Source organism: Montipora foliosa, chromosome 13 (genome assembly GCF_036669935.1).
Source record: "Montipora foliosa isolate CH-2021 chromosome 13, ASM3666993v2, whole genome shotgun sequence".
NCBI lineage: Eukaryota > Metazoa > Cnidaria > Anthozoa > Scleractinia > Acroporidae > Montipora > Montipora foliosa.
Window position 1 is genome coordinate 23,259,083 of NC_090881.1, and position 15,121 is coordinate 23,274,203.

General features: G+C 39.3%; 1 protein-coding gene across 1 annotated transcript in view; it reads right to left on the minus strand.

Moving 5' to 3' along the window:
• LOC137981847 (uncharacterized) overlaps positions 1-9,744 on the minus strand; it is a 73,215-nt gene extending 63,471 nt beyond the window's left edge. The window contains exons 1-5 of the mRNA XM_068828889.1: positions 9,662-9,744; positions 9,499-9,585; positions 2,622-3,279; positions 1,815-1,868; positions 1,607-1,669 (exon numbers count right to left, since the gene is read on the minus strand). Coding sequence (XP_068684990.1) covers positions 1,607-1,669; positions 1,815-1,868; positions 2,622-3,255 — 751 coding nt within the window. The 5' untranslated portion in view covers positions 3,256-3,279; positions 9,499-9,585; positions 9,662-9,744. The remainder of the gene's footprint in view (positions 1-1,606; positions 1,670-1,814; positions 1,869-2,621; positions 3,280-9,498; positions 9,586-9,661) is intronic.
• Positions 9,745-15,121: the final 5,377 nt, after the last annotated feature.

A 15,121-nucleotide genomic window follows, 5' to 3' on the forward strand; every position in this document is an offset into this window, starting at 1 on the left:
TTGGCTGCCGACAACGGCAGAGTGCTGAAGTTCCACGCCACAGTAAAGAAGTAAAAAACTGAAGTTGTGCCTTTAAAATGAGTCTCCTAACAGAAATGATCATTTCGACCAACGTTACTTTTTGTAAGTATAACATAAGGTTTAGATGCCTGTTCTTTTATTGAACCTTCATCCTCGCCGTCAAGGTTATCACTGCTTCATTCTCTTTCATTATTACTATCTTTATTATCCAACTGTATTAGTTACACTTCATAAAACGCAAGAAACGAATACAAACATTCCACGATATTTGTACAGTAGAAAAACGGTTTGACAAGTTGAGGTGCTGACGTTTGTCCCCGGGAGGGGGGGTGGGGGGGGGGTACTCCCTTATAAGGGCTTAATGGGGACGTACGGCCAGCCAGGGTATGTTTTTCGGAAATTTTGTCTTAAACAGGGTATCGAATTTATCATTTTTTGTCTTAATCAGGGTAACGATTTATCAATTTTTGTCTTAAACTTAAACCTCGTTACTCTGTTGATCGAGCTGTCAATAGTTTTGTGATTGCCAATGGATGAAATAAGAAAGAGTTTCGACATTTACTACCTTTTTGAAGAACTCAAATTGGGCAGTAATTTTACTAGTTTTACTGATTACTTTATTTAATTATTCTTTTTAGTGTTTTCCTGTGAGGCGTCATGGATTTATCGATATGTACGCTAAATAAAAATGTTTATTATTATTTTATTATTATCTATTATTGTCTTACACAGGGTATGGTTTCGGGTTAAATGTCTTAAACAGGGTACCGCACCTCCCCACCCAGGGATATATCGCGTCCCCCCCCCCCCCCCCCGGGCGTTTGTCCCGCGTTTGTCACGTGCAAAGCGGTTGTTTACAATTGTAGCTTATTCGGAGATTTAGTGTGTAGTTTCATGAGATATTTTTACTTGTCTCTTGTATTTTGGTGAGCCCGTAGGGCAAGTCAAAATACGGCAATGCGACCTGTAAAAATATCCCACGATGCTACACACTAAATCGTCCAATAAGATATATTTATTATAATCATCAGTATTATTATTGCACAGCTGATGTGGAAAAACCGGGTATATTGGAGAAAATGGTTCTTTTTTCGTTGGTGACTCAGTGGTTTCAATAAGCACCGACACCTGACAAAAAGCATCGGCTACTTCACTCCGAGTATTCGGCTACTTTGTTGCCTAAATTGAACTAATTTAGTTAGTGATAATTCTTTCAAACCAAAGATTAAAATTCATTTTGACGATGACAACAGTCGGTTACTCTAGTCAAACCAGTTGGCCAACTTGAAAATCTACTGAAACCCTTGGAACTGACATGGGGATGTTCACAGAAAAAATCAAAGTGCTCCTTTGCAGGAATTTCTTCATACATTTACGGGGGTTGACATTGCACCATCCCCTTCAATATAATTGTGAAATGGAATATCATCTGAATATCAAGTCATCTTTTATGACCTCAGGTACTCAAAACTCGTGTCAATTTATCTTATTTAATCTACGTACCATCATTATTATCTATTTTGATGCTACCGTCATATTTACCCTTCATTTTTTGGTTGAAGCCTTATTAAAGTCAAGTGCATACCTTTTATTTTGTTTAACTCAACCTTCCCAGTGCTTACTTCTTCTTTCAACTGCTCGACTGATCCTTAGGAAAACAAAACAGGCAATAAGGGAAGTGGGTTACTCCTTGCCTTTGCTTTTAAAATACAACCTTGTCTCTTTTACCAGCTTAAATACAAAGTCTTCACAATTACATTCACAAGCAGAGCTTAAGACTCTTCTCAACCTACCCAGGATCTCTTTTAGTTTGTCCCGAGTGTGCACTCCGTGTGTCCTCAGGATCTCTTTATTATTTAAGAAAAAAAATAATAAATTAGGAAAAACAAGGTAGAAACGAACAAAGTAAAGCCAGCAACTCACAGAAACTCAGTAGGAATAATGGTCTCAATAGCTTAAAGGAACTTTTCACTCCAACAAAAAAAAGTACATTAAACCACTGGAAATTTTGTCTATAAAATCAAAATTTCCTGAACCTTTAAAAAAAAGAGTTTTGTCTGAAATAAATATATTTCAGTATTGCCTCTGTTGTTAAAATTTCCCGGCCATCTTGAACAATGTAAAATTAATTTTTTACGGTTGCCTCACTCTTATTCAGATAAAAATGCCCTTTGTATCAGAACAATAAGGCAAGCATTACACGTCAGAATCTTCAAGATAGTGACGCTCGCAATAAATTTAAGTGAAATGAGTGAATCAAAAACTCAATTCTGAAAAAATGTCACTTAAATTAAATTTCATGTAACCATTATTACTTCCTCAAGCTGAATGTCCTTTCTCAGTTGTGGTAGAGTGTACCTTTGTATCAGGACAATTATTGCAAAATATTCAAAATAGTGGTGCTCAGTTCACTGAATTTATTGCCAAGGATCAAGAGCTGTTTATGGAGCTACCAATGTAAATTAATTAGTATTGTAACATTATAGCACTCTTTCCTCTTCTCAAGGAAAAACAGCAACGAATGCACAGAAAATAGGAAGTGTCAAAGGATCAAATGCAGTTGTATTTATTAATGAACGGCCATTAATTAGGTTGTGTACCTTCAAGTTGTTCAAGCTTCTCCTTGGTACTATCATCATCTTTCTTCCACTCTTTAAGCAACTCACGATAGTGCTCTTCAACATCAGGATCCATGCACTCAGTCTTCAGTCGGCTAATTGCAGATGTATAACTTGCTGCAGATCCAAGTGCTAACAATGCATTGCTGATCTCAAGCCATAACGCATGGAATGTTATCTCGTCAACAGATGCCTGGGTTGCATGACCATAGACATTGTTTCTGTAATACTTGATTCTTGCTATGTTGGATTCTATGCTGTTATCAGAAGCAGGGGGAAGGATGTCCCAGCTTCCAGTGCTGGCTGGTGCACTCAAGCTGCATATGTTCCTCAGCAGTACCATCAGAAGCGTAATGTCAAAGCTAGCTGATGAGACTGATGATGAGATAGTTGGGTACAGCGTTCCCCACTGTGTAGCATTTAAAATCTTCTTATTTCGCAGGGGCTGCAATATAGGTAACTTGCTTGCCAAAATTCCATGCAGATGGCTTGGGGGATGTATCCTGTCAAAGGTGTCTCTAAGTGCCTGAGTTCCCACATCCACTAGAAGACGACACAACCGTGCATAGTTTGTCGTCTCCGTAGTAGATGAAAATGATAGTGCAGCACTTGCCATCTTTTAAACTGTTGATTTCATTAACTGAAAGAAAAATCGAAGAACTTTTTTTAAAGAAAAATATGCCGTCATGTTTTGGTATCAGAGATTTTCAAAAAGCCTTACTGATATTTACTTTTCTACTGGGTTTTTACATTACGAGACTATTACATGATAGAACTTTAGAGAAATATCGAACCAAGTGCATCCAATTCAACTTCATTGTGAGAGAAACCACTTGAGTGAATGCTGATGACGATTTGCAAAAATATTGTGCATAGGGAAAACCAGAAATCGGGAATCAATCAACAATCAGAATTAACACTTCGATAGACCTAATTCACTTGTACATTTTGTTTTCCCAATACAGCTCATGTGATAATACTCAGAAGATTTGATCCTTTGCCTTGTTGTTTAAAAAAAGTAAATGCAAGCATGAATAATAATTATTAGTATATACTAAAACAGTGGACAGCGTTCAAAGTGCGCTCTGATTGGCTGCTCAAACTCCGAATATCCTTTGTTATTTACCTCCGAGCAACTCGCGCGGGAATTTGCGCCCGAAAACATTGTAATCGTTGGAAGACTAATGAGTTAAAATCATCTTTTTGTACTATATTATCTCATTGTTTTAGTATATACTAAACCAACTATTCACCTCAGTGTCGATGGCTAGTTAACAATTGTTCCATGAGCGCGCGTTGGATATGAGATGATAGATAGCCAACGAGGCGCGTAGCGCCGAGTTGGCTATAATCATCTCATATCCAACAAGCGAGAGTGGACTAATTGTTTTATTAAAAACGGCCCCAAAATATAGAAAACTAGACTACAATAAAAATAATAAGGCCCAAAAAATCACGCATATGCTTGCCGTGTTTGTAGATCATGGTATAATGGCACATAGCCCATGATGGCTTAGCCAATCAAAACTCTCGAATTGCATTATCCAATGATCCAGTTTTTAATAATAGTGGATATTTACCGAGCCGCTAAGCCACCAATACAACGACCGCGGAAATGCCTAATGGGGACCCATGCTTTTTGTTTCGTTTATTGAAATAAAATGCAATTTTCTATGGCATACCCATATTTCAAGATTTTTTTTACGATGAGATTATTGAAACTTCAATTGCATAAGCGTATGGGGAGGGTGTTGCAGCCTAATTTTCGCCTAATTTTCTAACTACGAAAACTATGACCGCGGAACCCACGTGAGAGAAAAAACATGCATCAAAATGTTGCTTAGGCCCTCAATGGGGCAACAGCGTCCCAGTAGCATCGACATAATTAAAATTGAAATGTTTGTGTGTACAATATTACTCCGGGTATAAGAACCTAGATTTGTGGTCCTTACCATGAAATTAGGCTAAACAGGTTCTTAAATATAATAGGTATGTGCACTTATACAAACTCGCATTGTACCTGAAGAAGGCTGGTTTGGCCACCCAAAATATAGTACACCACTAAAGTCAAATCTACGTTGTATCGGCTCTTGCTAAAAATATTTAGCTTTTCAACTTATGATTACGCCGATCAGATCATGCCACTGATCCAACGTACACCGACAGGAAGATTATCTACGCTTGCTTCGTTCAAAACCGTGGAACTTACACAAACCCTACCCTATTACAGAAACTAAAATGGCCAGACATGTCAACATTGAGAAATCGCGACCGAGTGACCTTGATGTTTCCACCTAACTTTACGTTACCCTGTCTATCACGTTCACACGTTAAACCTCTTCTTGGGACTAGAACGCATTTCCTGAGGCTCTCAATGGGGAGGTTTTCACGGGTAACGCTTTTTTTTCCGTCACGGTTAACTTACATGAAAAACAAACAAACGTCCCTCATTGAAAAAAAAACAATTTTGTTTGCTTTTTGGGATTCTCTGTATTAGTTAGTAGGATCTTAGTACACATATTGAATAGAAAAAGTCATTGGTCATCAGAATGCGACTTAAATTTTTGTCAAGTCCTCCAACTGTGGGCAAGAGAAGATGAGGAAAGAAAACGGAGCCCCCATGCATGGGCCAATGATATTTTTTTAAAATCTAATTTAAGCTACGCAGCTGTTTTTGGAGAGGCACCTGGTTGGCCAGTTGTAATGATGTGAAACTAACGATAGATTTTAAAAAACACTATGCGGATGGGGCATGCATGGGGATCTCTTACCTCATCCTCTCTTGCTGGGGGTTCATGATTTGGGCTTTGTTTTGTCTTGTCAGACAAGCCTAGCGGGACGGAATTTCAAAGAGAACTGCACAGGATGTCGAGTGCTCTGAAGTCTCTAAATATTTCTAAATACCCCTATTCCCTTTGCATAATAAAAAAAATCACGCAAAATGCTTTAATATATTTTTTTCACGGCTGACGGTTATTTTTTGTCATTTTTACGTCCAACGGATAACTTTTGCTCAGGATTCACGCCTAACGGTAACCTGGATGCCAGAGGAATTTCTTTTCAAGTCAAGGTCGGACAGAACACCAAGCGATTCCAAGTCAACGGTCGAGGACGGAAAAAAAAATGGCCGCGGGAGCCAAGATTTTCATTTTCATATATTCAAATTGGGACAGACGGCTGGTGATGTGTAGTAACGTCTATTGACGAGTAGTAACTGCTAGTAACGTGTGATAACGGGTAGTGATGTGTAGTATTTTATTTTGTTATTTTATTAACTTTACCAGTCAAGCTGGCAGAGCGCCACAACAGTTTGCGCCAATTACTGTCGCCCCCTGTTTTTTACCCTCCCAACCATGGTACACAACAGAAGACAAACCACATCACCAGGAACTACGTGCCCTTCTCTTAGCGACAAGTGTGTGGGTTCTTTTACGTCCCACAGGATTATTAACATTGAAGGGTTGTGAGACGGGACCTTCGTCGATGTCTTAGCAAATGGAAGTTGAAAATATATTTATTTGGGAATAAAACAAAAGGAAGCGTCTCGCTTTTCGCTACTCGAGGACTATTACTGTGAAGTGAAGTGAAGTGAAGTCTTTATTTATCGAGGGTAGCTCAAAATAGCATCTAAATGCTAATAAACTAGAGGCCCTCATTACAAGATCAAAATAGTTAAAATAGTTAAAAATCAGAGCTTATGATAAAATTATCAAAATCTAATAAAACTATGAAACAATCATTAGCATGCAGCACAGTGACCCACAATATTTATATAGAGAAATGATTTAAAGATTGCTGGTCTTTAAAAATCCTATTCCAAAGAGAATTTTTGAAAGCCTTGAGAGTCTCTGCTTTCCTCATTTGAAGAGGTAGCTTATTCCATTCCCGACAAGCAGTCACAGTAAATGTTCTACCACCTTCTGTATTTCGATTAACTCGAGGGCAGGCTATATTAAATTTAGCATATCTAGTTTGCCGTGAATGAGTCTCACCGGTAAGTACCAATAAGTTAGTAAGATAACTAGGCACGCGACCTTGCAAACGCTTGTATATGATACAACACTTGGCTAATTTAGCATTCTCGAAGAAAGGTATCCATTTGAGTATGTTAAATAACTGAACAGAGGGTGCATAACTGTCAGCACCAATGACAATTCTCGCTGCTCTCTTTTGTAGCTTTAAAACACGATCTAGACAATGTTTATCACAGTTTGACCAGATAACACTTACGTAATCCATTACTGGTCTAATAATAGCATTATAAAAGAGAACTCTATGCTTAATTTGCAGACAATGTCAAATCTTTTTTAAAATTCCGATACGCTGAGATAGTTTCTTGCATAACTTATCAACATGCGAATGAAATGCCAATTCCTTATCAATTTCCAAACATAGGAGCTTTGCACATTGTACGTTTTCAAGTTGCGATCCATTAACAGAAACAATAATGTTATTAGGAATTCTGTTGGAAAGACGTTTACCACAGATGGTAAGAACTTTAGTTTTCTTCTCATTAAGTGGAAGCTTGTTGGCTGTGGCCCAATGAACCGTTTCAGAAACTGCTGCGTTTAAAGAAATTTGCAGACGATCCATATCCATCCAATTGACGGAACAAGTTAATGTCGTGTCGTCAGCATATAGATCAGTATTAGCAGAACTAACATGTAACGGAAGGTCGTTAATGAACAAGACAAACAGTAAAGGGCCCAAAATAGAGCCCTGAGGTACACCATGCGGAATAATAGATGTAGTAGATTCCTTTTCACTCATGGATACAAATTGACGCCTGTCACTGAGATAGGATTGAAACCACGATAATGATGTGTTGTCTAAACCATAGGCATGTAGTTTGTCCAACAGGATAACATGATCAACCATGTCAAAGGCCTCGCAGTAATCGATTAAGATCATGCCACTTACACGATTATTATCCAAGTTAAATAACAGTTCATCTATAATTCTGATCAGGGCTGTTTCTGTACTATGAAGCCTCCGGAAACCAGATTGTTTAGAGTAGATCAAGTTGTTTTCACAAAGATAGCGAGAGAGTGAGTCATGTACATGCCGTTCAATTATTTTTGAGAGCACAGGCAAAACCGAAATTGGTCGATAATTATTTGAGTCCTCTGAGTTCCCACCTTTAAATAAAGGAGAGACTTTCGCAGTCTTCCAGCGTTGAGGAAACGAGGCCGTATTGAAGGAATGATTGATTAGCTTGGCAATAGATGGAGCTAATAGTCCTCTAGTAGCGTAGCCAATTAAAATAAAGCATTTACATTAGTCCACTAGTTGGGTGATACTAATGACGAATAGTAACCGCTAGTAACGTGTGATAACGGCTATTGATGTGTAGTAACGTCTAGTGACGTCAACAATATCTTTGCTACGCATGTGTACTAGAGCATGTCAGCTTTCATATATTTGAACTGTGGTTATCTAATTCTAAGTGAAAGTGATTATCGTAGTTACCATGTAATGAACCGCCCCCCATTTATGAGTAAAATTGTCTGGCGTTAGAATGAATCTTTTACGTCTCAACATACCAATGGGTTAAAAATGGGGACTGAGCTTCAGTCAAGCCATAGGGTAGCAGGTAACTTGCAAGTTTGTAATCTACGGTGGCCCAGAAGTGCACACCGAATATAAATCACTCACACTGAATTCTAATCACTCACACCGAATTCAAATCTCTCACACCGAAGTCGAATCACTCACACTGAATTCGAATCACTCACGCCCAATTCAAATCACCGACACCGAAATTCGGTGTGAGTGATTTATATTCGGTGCGCACTTCTGGGCCACCGTAGTAATCATCCCACAACATGTCTTTAAACTGAGGTTATGGGTCTCAGATGGTAAAGCAAGTTCAGTGCAATCGAACAGTCATGGGTTTGCGTCCCATAAAGCCTCACCTGTTACGGCTTGCAAGTGACCAGCTCCCAGAGGGCCTTAATGGTAGTCATGGGTTGGAGTACGATTGTTATAATAAAGCTGGAGAACATACAGTGCAAAGGGCGGTTACTTGTTTTTGTAAAAGCGACAGTTTAGATATACGTCAAGTGTTACCTCAATGATTAGAACACTACGACCAATGACTAAAATATCCGCTTATCTTTAGTAAAATTATTGAGAAAACTGCATCTGACTTTTTAGCAATGAAAACAAAAACGCATTTACCTAATGCCGCTAGCAAGTTTTGAATTGAGCTCATTCAGCTTTTTTTTTTTTTTTTTGGCTCTTTTTTTAGTACATGTAAATACCTGACTGTCGCACGAAGGTCTGCTTGCTTGAGCAATTTGTGAAATTATAACCGATAGTTCCCAGTATTCCTTTAACCACAGGGAGAAAATTCTAACATATGTGATGTAGGGGGCGGATTTTTCACTTATACATGCATCGCTGAAACGAGAAGCATATACATACATACATACATACATACATCTTTATTTACCCTCGGATTTTAGAGTAGCTTGGTGTAGCTAATATCTCCGAGCATTTACCCTCCCAACCATGATACACCACAGAAGACAGACCACAACACCGGGAACTACATGCCCTACTCTTTGCGACAAGTGTGCGGGTTCTTTTACGTCCCACAGGATTATGAACATTGAAGGGTTGTGAGATGGGACCTCCGGCTTATCGTCCTTATCCGAGAAGACTAGAGAGTCTAACCATTTGCAGATGTAATTACAAAGGCAGCACTTTCTCCTCAGTTATTTAAAGACCCTGAGTGTCGGTCCGGCCGGACTTGAACTCACGACCTCCCGCGTGACAGCCCGGTGCTCAACCAACTGAGCCACCGGTGCGCGGCATCCAAACGAAGTGGAAATCACAGTTTTAACATTTTCCTCACCTTGTTTGGCGTGCACTCTCCGCTTTAACTTTGCCCTAAGTTCAATCCATGCCTACCGTAATCGAGAAGGTTGCACAGGATCTATTCCTGAGACGCAAAGGAATGTGTCATAAAGTTAAACTCAAGTAGCAATGTTATTCGATTGACTGTTTAAAAGAATCACTCAAATGGAACAAGAACCCTGCGCCAGTAGGAGAACGCATCTCCACTGTTCATGGAGTTCAAACAGTAAACGATGCTTTGTGATATCATATGGATGGAATACGTGCCTTGTGAGTTAAAACAGACTTGAAAGCCATCCTTTCCAAACGTTTAGTCGACTACTGAGTGATTAACGTTGTTACACCCAGAATGAACAATTTTTAACTATTGGTCTGAAAAGTCACGAGATCTAAATTTCAGAAAAAACAGGAAGTTGTAATTTAACTTTTCCAGACATCACGAGTCATTAGATGGATAACATGCTTTTGTTAAAGAGCAGTCGAGCAGTTAAAAGCAACTAAAATCTGCTTAATGCTTTCTGACCGTAAAGACAAATTTACGTAGATTAAAAAATGTAAATAGGCAATGAATGGTTGGTGAGTAGATCACTAAGGATGACAATCGAATGACAAGCTTCGTATCATTTGTAAATTACCGGGGAGAAAAATTAGTTTTGAAATACTAGGAGAACATTCTGATGTTTCTTACTCCAAAGCAAAATTGTTAAAAAAAAGATCTCCAGTTAGGCCTGTTTTAAACGTCGCATGTCGCATGAGCCGAATCCAATGCAAATGAATCAATTTTTTTCGCTCATTTGCATTAGATTCGGCACAAGTTAGTTAGGAAGAGGCTCAAATCAAATACCTTCTTTGTTTACGCTTTTAATAATTCTACAACAATTACTTTCTTACCTTTTCTACAACTCTCACACCCTCAAGATTATCGTATTGGGACAAGTTTTGCCAGAGACTTTCGATGCCCGAGGATACAAAGAGTACAAAGGGCTTGATGAGGCGATAATCTTCTAAAAGCGACCAGTACACTTTGTGCGTGCAATCGGGCCTGGTAGTAAGGCACGCGAATCTCACTTCAATAGATCTTATTTGCTTAAACATTTAGTTTTCCCAATTCAGATCATATGACGATCCTCAGGAGATTTGGTCCTTTGTTTTGTTCGTTAAAAAGAGTGCATGCAGTCATATTCATGCTTGCGTGCACTCTTTTAATGAACAAGACAAAGGATCAACTCCCGAGTATTATAAACGATGATCTGTATTGGAAAATATACAAGCTCGATACAAGCGAATAAGGTATATACCTCTTCACTGAATTAACTATGTGTTTCCTTTAATAAACAAAAGTACAAAATGAATTATTTCAATTTGAAGGCTTCTGTCCAAATTTTAATACGCTTGCTCAGCCTGGGTTCCTTGCCAACAAAAAAGGAAACAATGAAACACCACGGACGTAAACCTCACTAGTATATTCTTTCGGGAAATATAAACGAAATCAGAGAAGAGGAAGGTTTAACTAGAGGCAGTCGTAGATTAAAGGGGTGCGTTTGAGTTATTACGTTGTTTAAAAATATTTTCTTGTTTCAGTGGAAGTTCCCTTTAATGGACGTTGACCATATTTGGTGGTGTCTAGTGACCACAACGGAAAAAAAACCCAAAAATTAACGCAGGATACATTTCAAACGAATAAAAATCACATGATCAGACGTAGAACTTTATTACCGCAAATGCTACGAATGGGTTTGTTGAAAGTTTGAATTTTATCAAAGATGTGAATATTTTAAGGGCTGTGATCATAGATTTCTAGCAACTGTGTTCGATCTACTTTAAAAAACGATAATCCGATACGTAGGATGATGCGAGTGACTTTTTTCTTTCCCATCGTCTGAAAATAACAACGCTGCGATTATTCTCCTCTGACTAGTAGACTTTTTTCTTTCGAAACCCGTGCTTTTGCTCAGATGAGGAGTGGCACTAGTTACACATTCGCATTCTTTCTTATTGCTATGGAATTTTCGTAATTTAAAACACAAATTGACATTGACTGAAAAATTATACTCAAAGCAATCAAATGAACACGGAAGATAGGAAACAAACAAGCAACGTGATCGTGAGGTGACGATTATTATTAAACAATTGTTGACCTCACAGGAAACGTGTCTTCATACAAGCGAAGCGTTTTATAAAACGTTATTCGACTGGAAACCTTACAACTTAAAATAGTCGCCGAAGCAGAAGCTGTAGAAAATAACTCCGAGATCGCCGGAGAATACGGCATCAGCGAGTCGATGGTTCCGTCGCTGGAGGAAAGATAAGGCAAATCTGTTTAACGGGGAGCCGGGAGCTTATCGGGGAGGGTATCCCGAGCTCGATCAACAACCTTTGGCGTGGTATTCAGAGCAAAGAATTCAAGGTAAGATTTTCCCTTTAATGCGTACGGTTTTTTTGCTTGGAAAATGTCGCTACCACAAGAAATCCATTTGCGTTTTTGTCTCAAGTTTGCTATGGTGTCATGTGACAAGCTTGTTTACACGTAGTTCAAATACAACGATTCCACCATTCAGATTTCACCTCTTTAGTCATGATCTGTAACTTGCAATTTCGTTGGCGTTTTTCGCATTCTTGCGTCTCGAAAATGTCTTCTAAAAATTCGGTATTAGTAAATACAAACTCGGAGTCCACAACTTGGATCGTGTTGGTAGTTTCCTGATTGAAGTAAGGTCCTCTTAACACCGAAAAGGCAATAAAACCAATTCAACTCTGCTTGCTTGTCGCACAGCACTTGGAACGAGGTCAATGCCTTGGACAATCAGTCAACAATGGAGGTTTCGGAAAATGTGGATAAATGGGGAAGTGCTTCTTTAAGAATTCGTAAAGTTTCTCCTGACAATTTGCAACCCCAGCAACGAAAGTGCTTGATTTCACGAAGTTTCATTAAGAATGAGGCGTTACCTCTCAGGCTCAGGCTTTCCAGGTTTGGGATATCACTAAAGGTCGTTTCCAAATCTTGCAGGTCACGTTCATCCAAATCCAAACATTCAAGGTCTAGCCTTGTCAAATGCGGAAAAAATGAAAGTTTTCTGGTTAGTGGATTGAGACTCCCACTAACACTGACATTGCTGAACGTCAACGATTTCAATGGCATGTCTTTGTCTACTCCGCCAAAAAGGGCCAACATGTCTTCTACATTTAAACTGGTATCACCTGTGCCAACTAAACGGAAATGCTGTAAGGATGACAATCTCGGGAGCGAAAGACCGATCGCTGCGGCAACTGCTGGAGTCACATGAATTCGATATAGCGACACGTTTACGAGGCTCTTGTGCATGATACTGGAAACCAACTTCATGATTACTTTCTCAGCACAGAACCCAACAAAGCAAATACAAAGTTCGGTAATGTTTTCAAAACTTGGCAACAGTTCAGTGAGTTCTTCAGCTCCTTTTGACATGAACAGACAATCCAATTTTAAATCACACTTGCTAGGGTTTGGGAGCTGTTGCAAAAATTCACAAACACTGTCTCCCATACGATGAACGTCGATACTCATCAAATAGGTGCAATTTTTGATTACAGCACCAAGATCTTTCACTGCAGAAAGTCCAAAACACCGAAACGTACTTAAGAACTCAAGAGATGTCTTTACTGCAACCAAATTTGCCGAATGACACGGTAAAGCAGCAGCCTGTGAACTCTCTGTGAATAGTCTGGCATGGGCAGCACAATGCAGTGTTACATCTCTGAAATATACATTGATATCACCGTCGTGGATATGAAGGATTGATGAAAAACCACACACTTCACAGTCAACGTCGAGGAACTTTCTCAAAAATACTCCAAGGGGAACATTTTCAGAATTCTCAGTTATCTTCACTGAGGCCTCAAGATAGTTCAGTGTTTCTACAACCTTGTAATGAGTTAAAATAAAACTTTTTGAGTCGAAACAGTAATAACCACGATCAAAAACAAAAGTCCAAGAATCTACACCAGAAAACAATAACGCAAGGTCAGAGAGTGGGAATGAGAGAACTAAAATACCACCGAAGCAATCAACGCAAAATTTTGCAAGCTCTTGCTTTGAATGTACCTCTTCAAAGCAATCAAAAACCAAATGACTGAAGTGCACGTGCCTTTCGAGCTCAACAGCGTCATCTAGAGGCTTGTATTTGTGGTCTTCATCAGGTATCGCTTCTGATATATCAAGTGAAGGATCGTTTATTCTCACTGACTTCAAATGATCAAACACTTTCGCTGCTCCTTCATCACTAAGCCCACATATGAATAGAAAAACGTTCTCGAACTCGCGACAGCCTTCCAAGGTTTGAGTGTGCTCTTCAATCAAACCGAGATTTCCATCAGGTATACATTTGTGAGTCACGTACCAGGCTGCTAAGAATTCTTGTATGCTCTTATGAATGAAAGAAACCATTTCCGTTGGTTGCAAGCTTTCTGTACACTCAGTTACTTGAAGTAAACCAATGACAACACTTTCTTCACACAGGACTTCAGAAGAAAGTTTACCATATGGGAAGATGTGGTCATCGTTTAAAAGACACTCTAACGCCACCATACCGATTTGATTGAGGATCTCTGAATTATCCTCTACTGTGCTAAAGCGAGGAGGGGTGTTCTTTCCTTGGTTGTGACTTAAAACCTGCTGGACAATTTTTAAATATAAGCTCGTTTTCGCTTTCGACAAGCCTTCTAACTGTCCCATCTTCCGCAGCGTGCAAAAGAAGAGCAAAAGCAACGGAACTTTTGCAAGGTCTAGCAGGTCGTTTTCTTCCAAGTGATCATACAAGTCTCTGGCATCTCTTTTGTCACCAAGCTGTCGAGTTAGATACGTTAGTTTGTCCTCCTTACTGAATCCTGTTATTTCTGCAAGCAGGTCTTGGAATTCTTGGAGCTCACCAGCTTTGGAAATTCGGCTTGTTATCAACACGCAACAGTCTCTCAATTCGTTTCCTCTGAATATGTCAAAGATTTGAGATTCGTGTCCACTGTGATACTCATCATAGCCATCCAGCAACAGAAGAACTTCATCTTGATGGTTCGTCATATAACTCAGAAGACCGTCCACTAACCATTTGTCTTCACGGGCAAACATTTTCGAGTTATAAATGACATCTTTGAGGCTTTGACATTTCGACACTTCCTTGAGGTCAACGAAAACAACAAGCTTGAACCTCCTCAGAACAGCGGCTTGCTTATCTTCAGTGTGGGTGTCATCAAGTCGAGCCCAGTCGATTGCCAGCCTCTTCGCAAAAGTGCTTTTACCAATTCCCGTCTCTCCCTGCACAAGAATCCTCTTTGGGTTAATTCCCTTACCGATTGGCGTGAAGAGGTCACTGTAGTGAGCCATCTTTTTCTGTTTTGACCCAGTTAAGGTGGTTTCTCTTTGTGTTACAGACAGCCGGGTGTAGACTTGATCAATATCTACAAGAGACGACCTGGACCAAACAGACGTTCGCACTTTGGATGTTTTTATATAATGTTCTTGAAGCTTTGCTCTACAGATTTCCTCACCGAAAGAAGACTCTGATCATGAGAGAAAAGGTAAAAAGAGAAATGATCATTTCGACCAACCAGGCGACGAACGTTACGTTCAAAAGGCAGAAAAAAGTCCT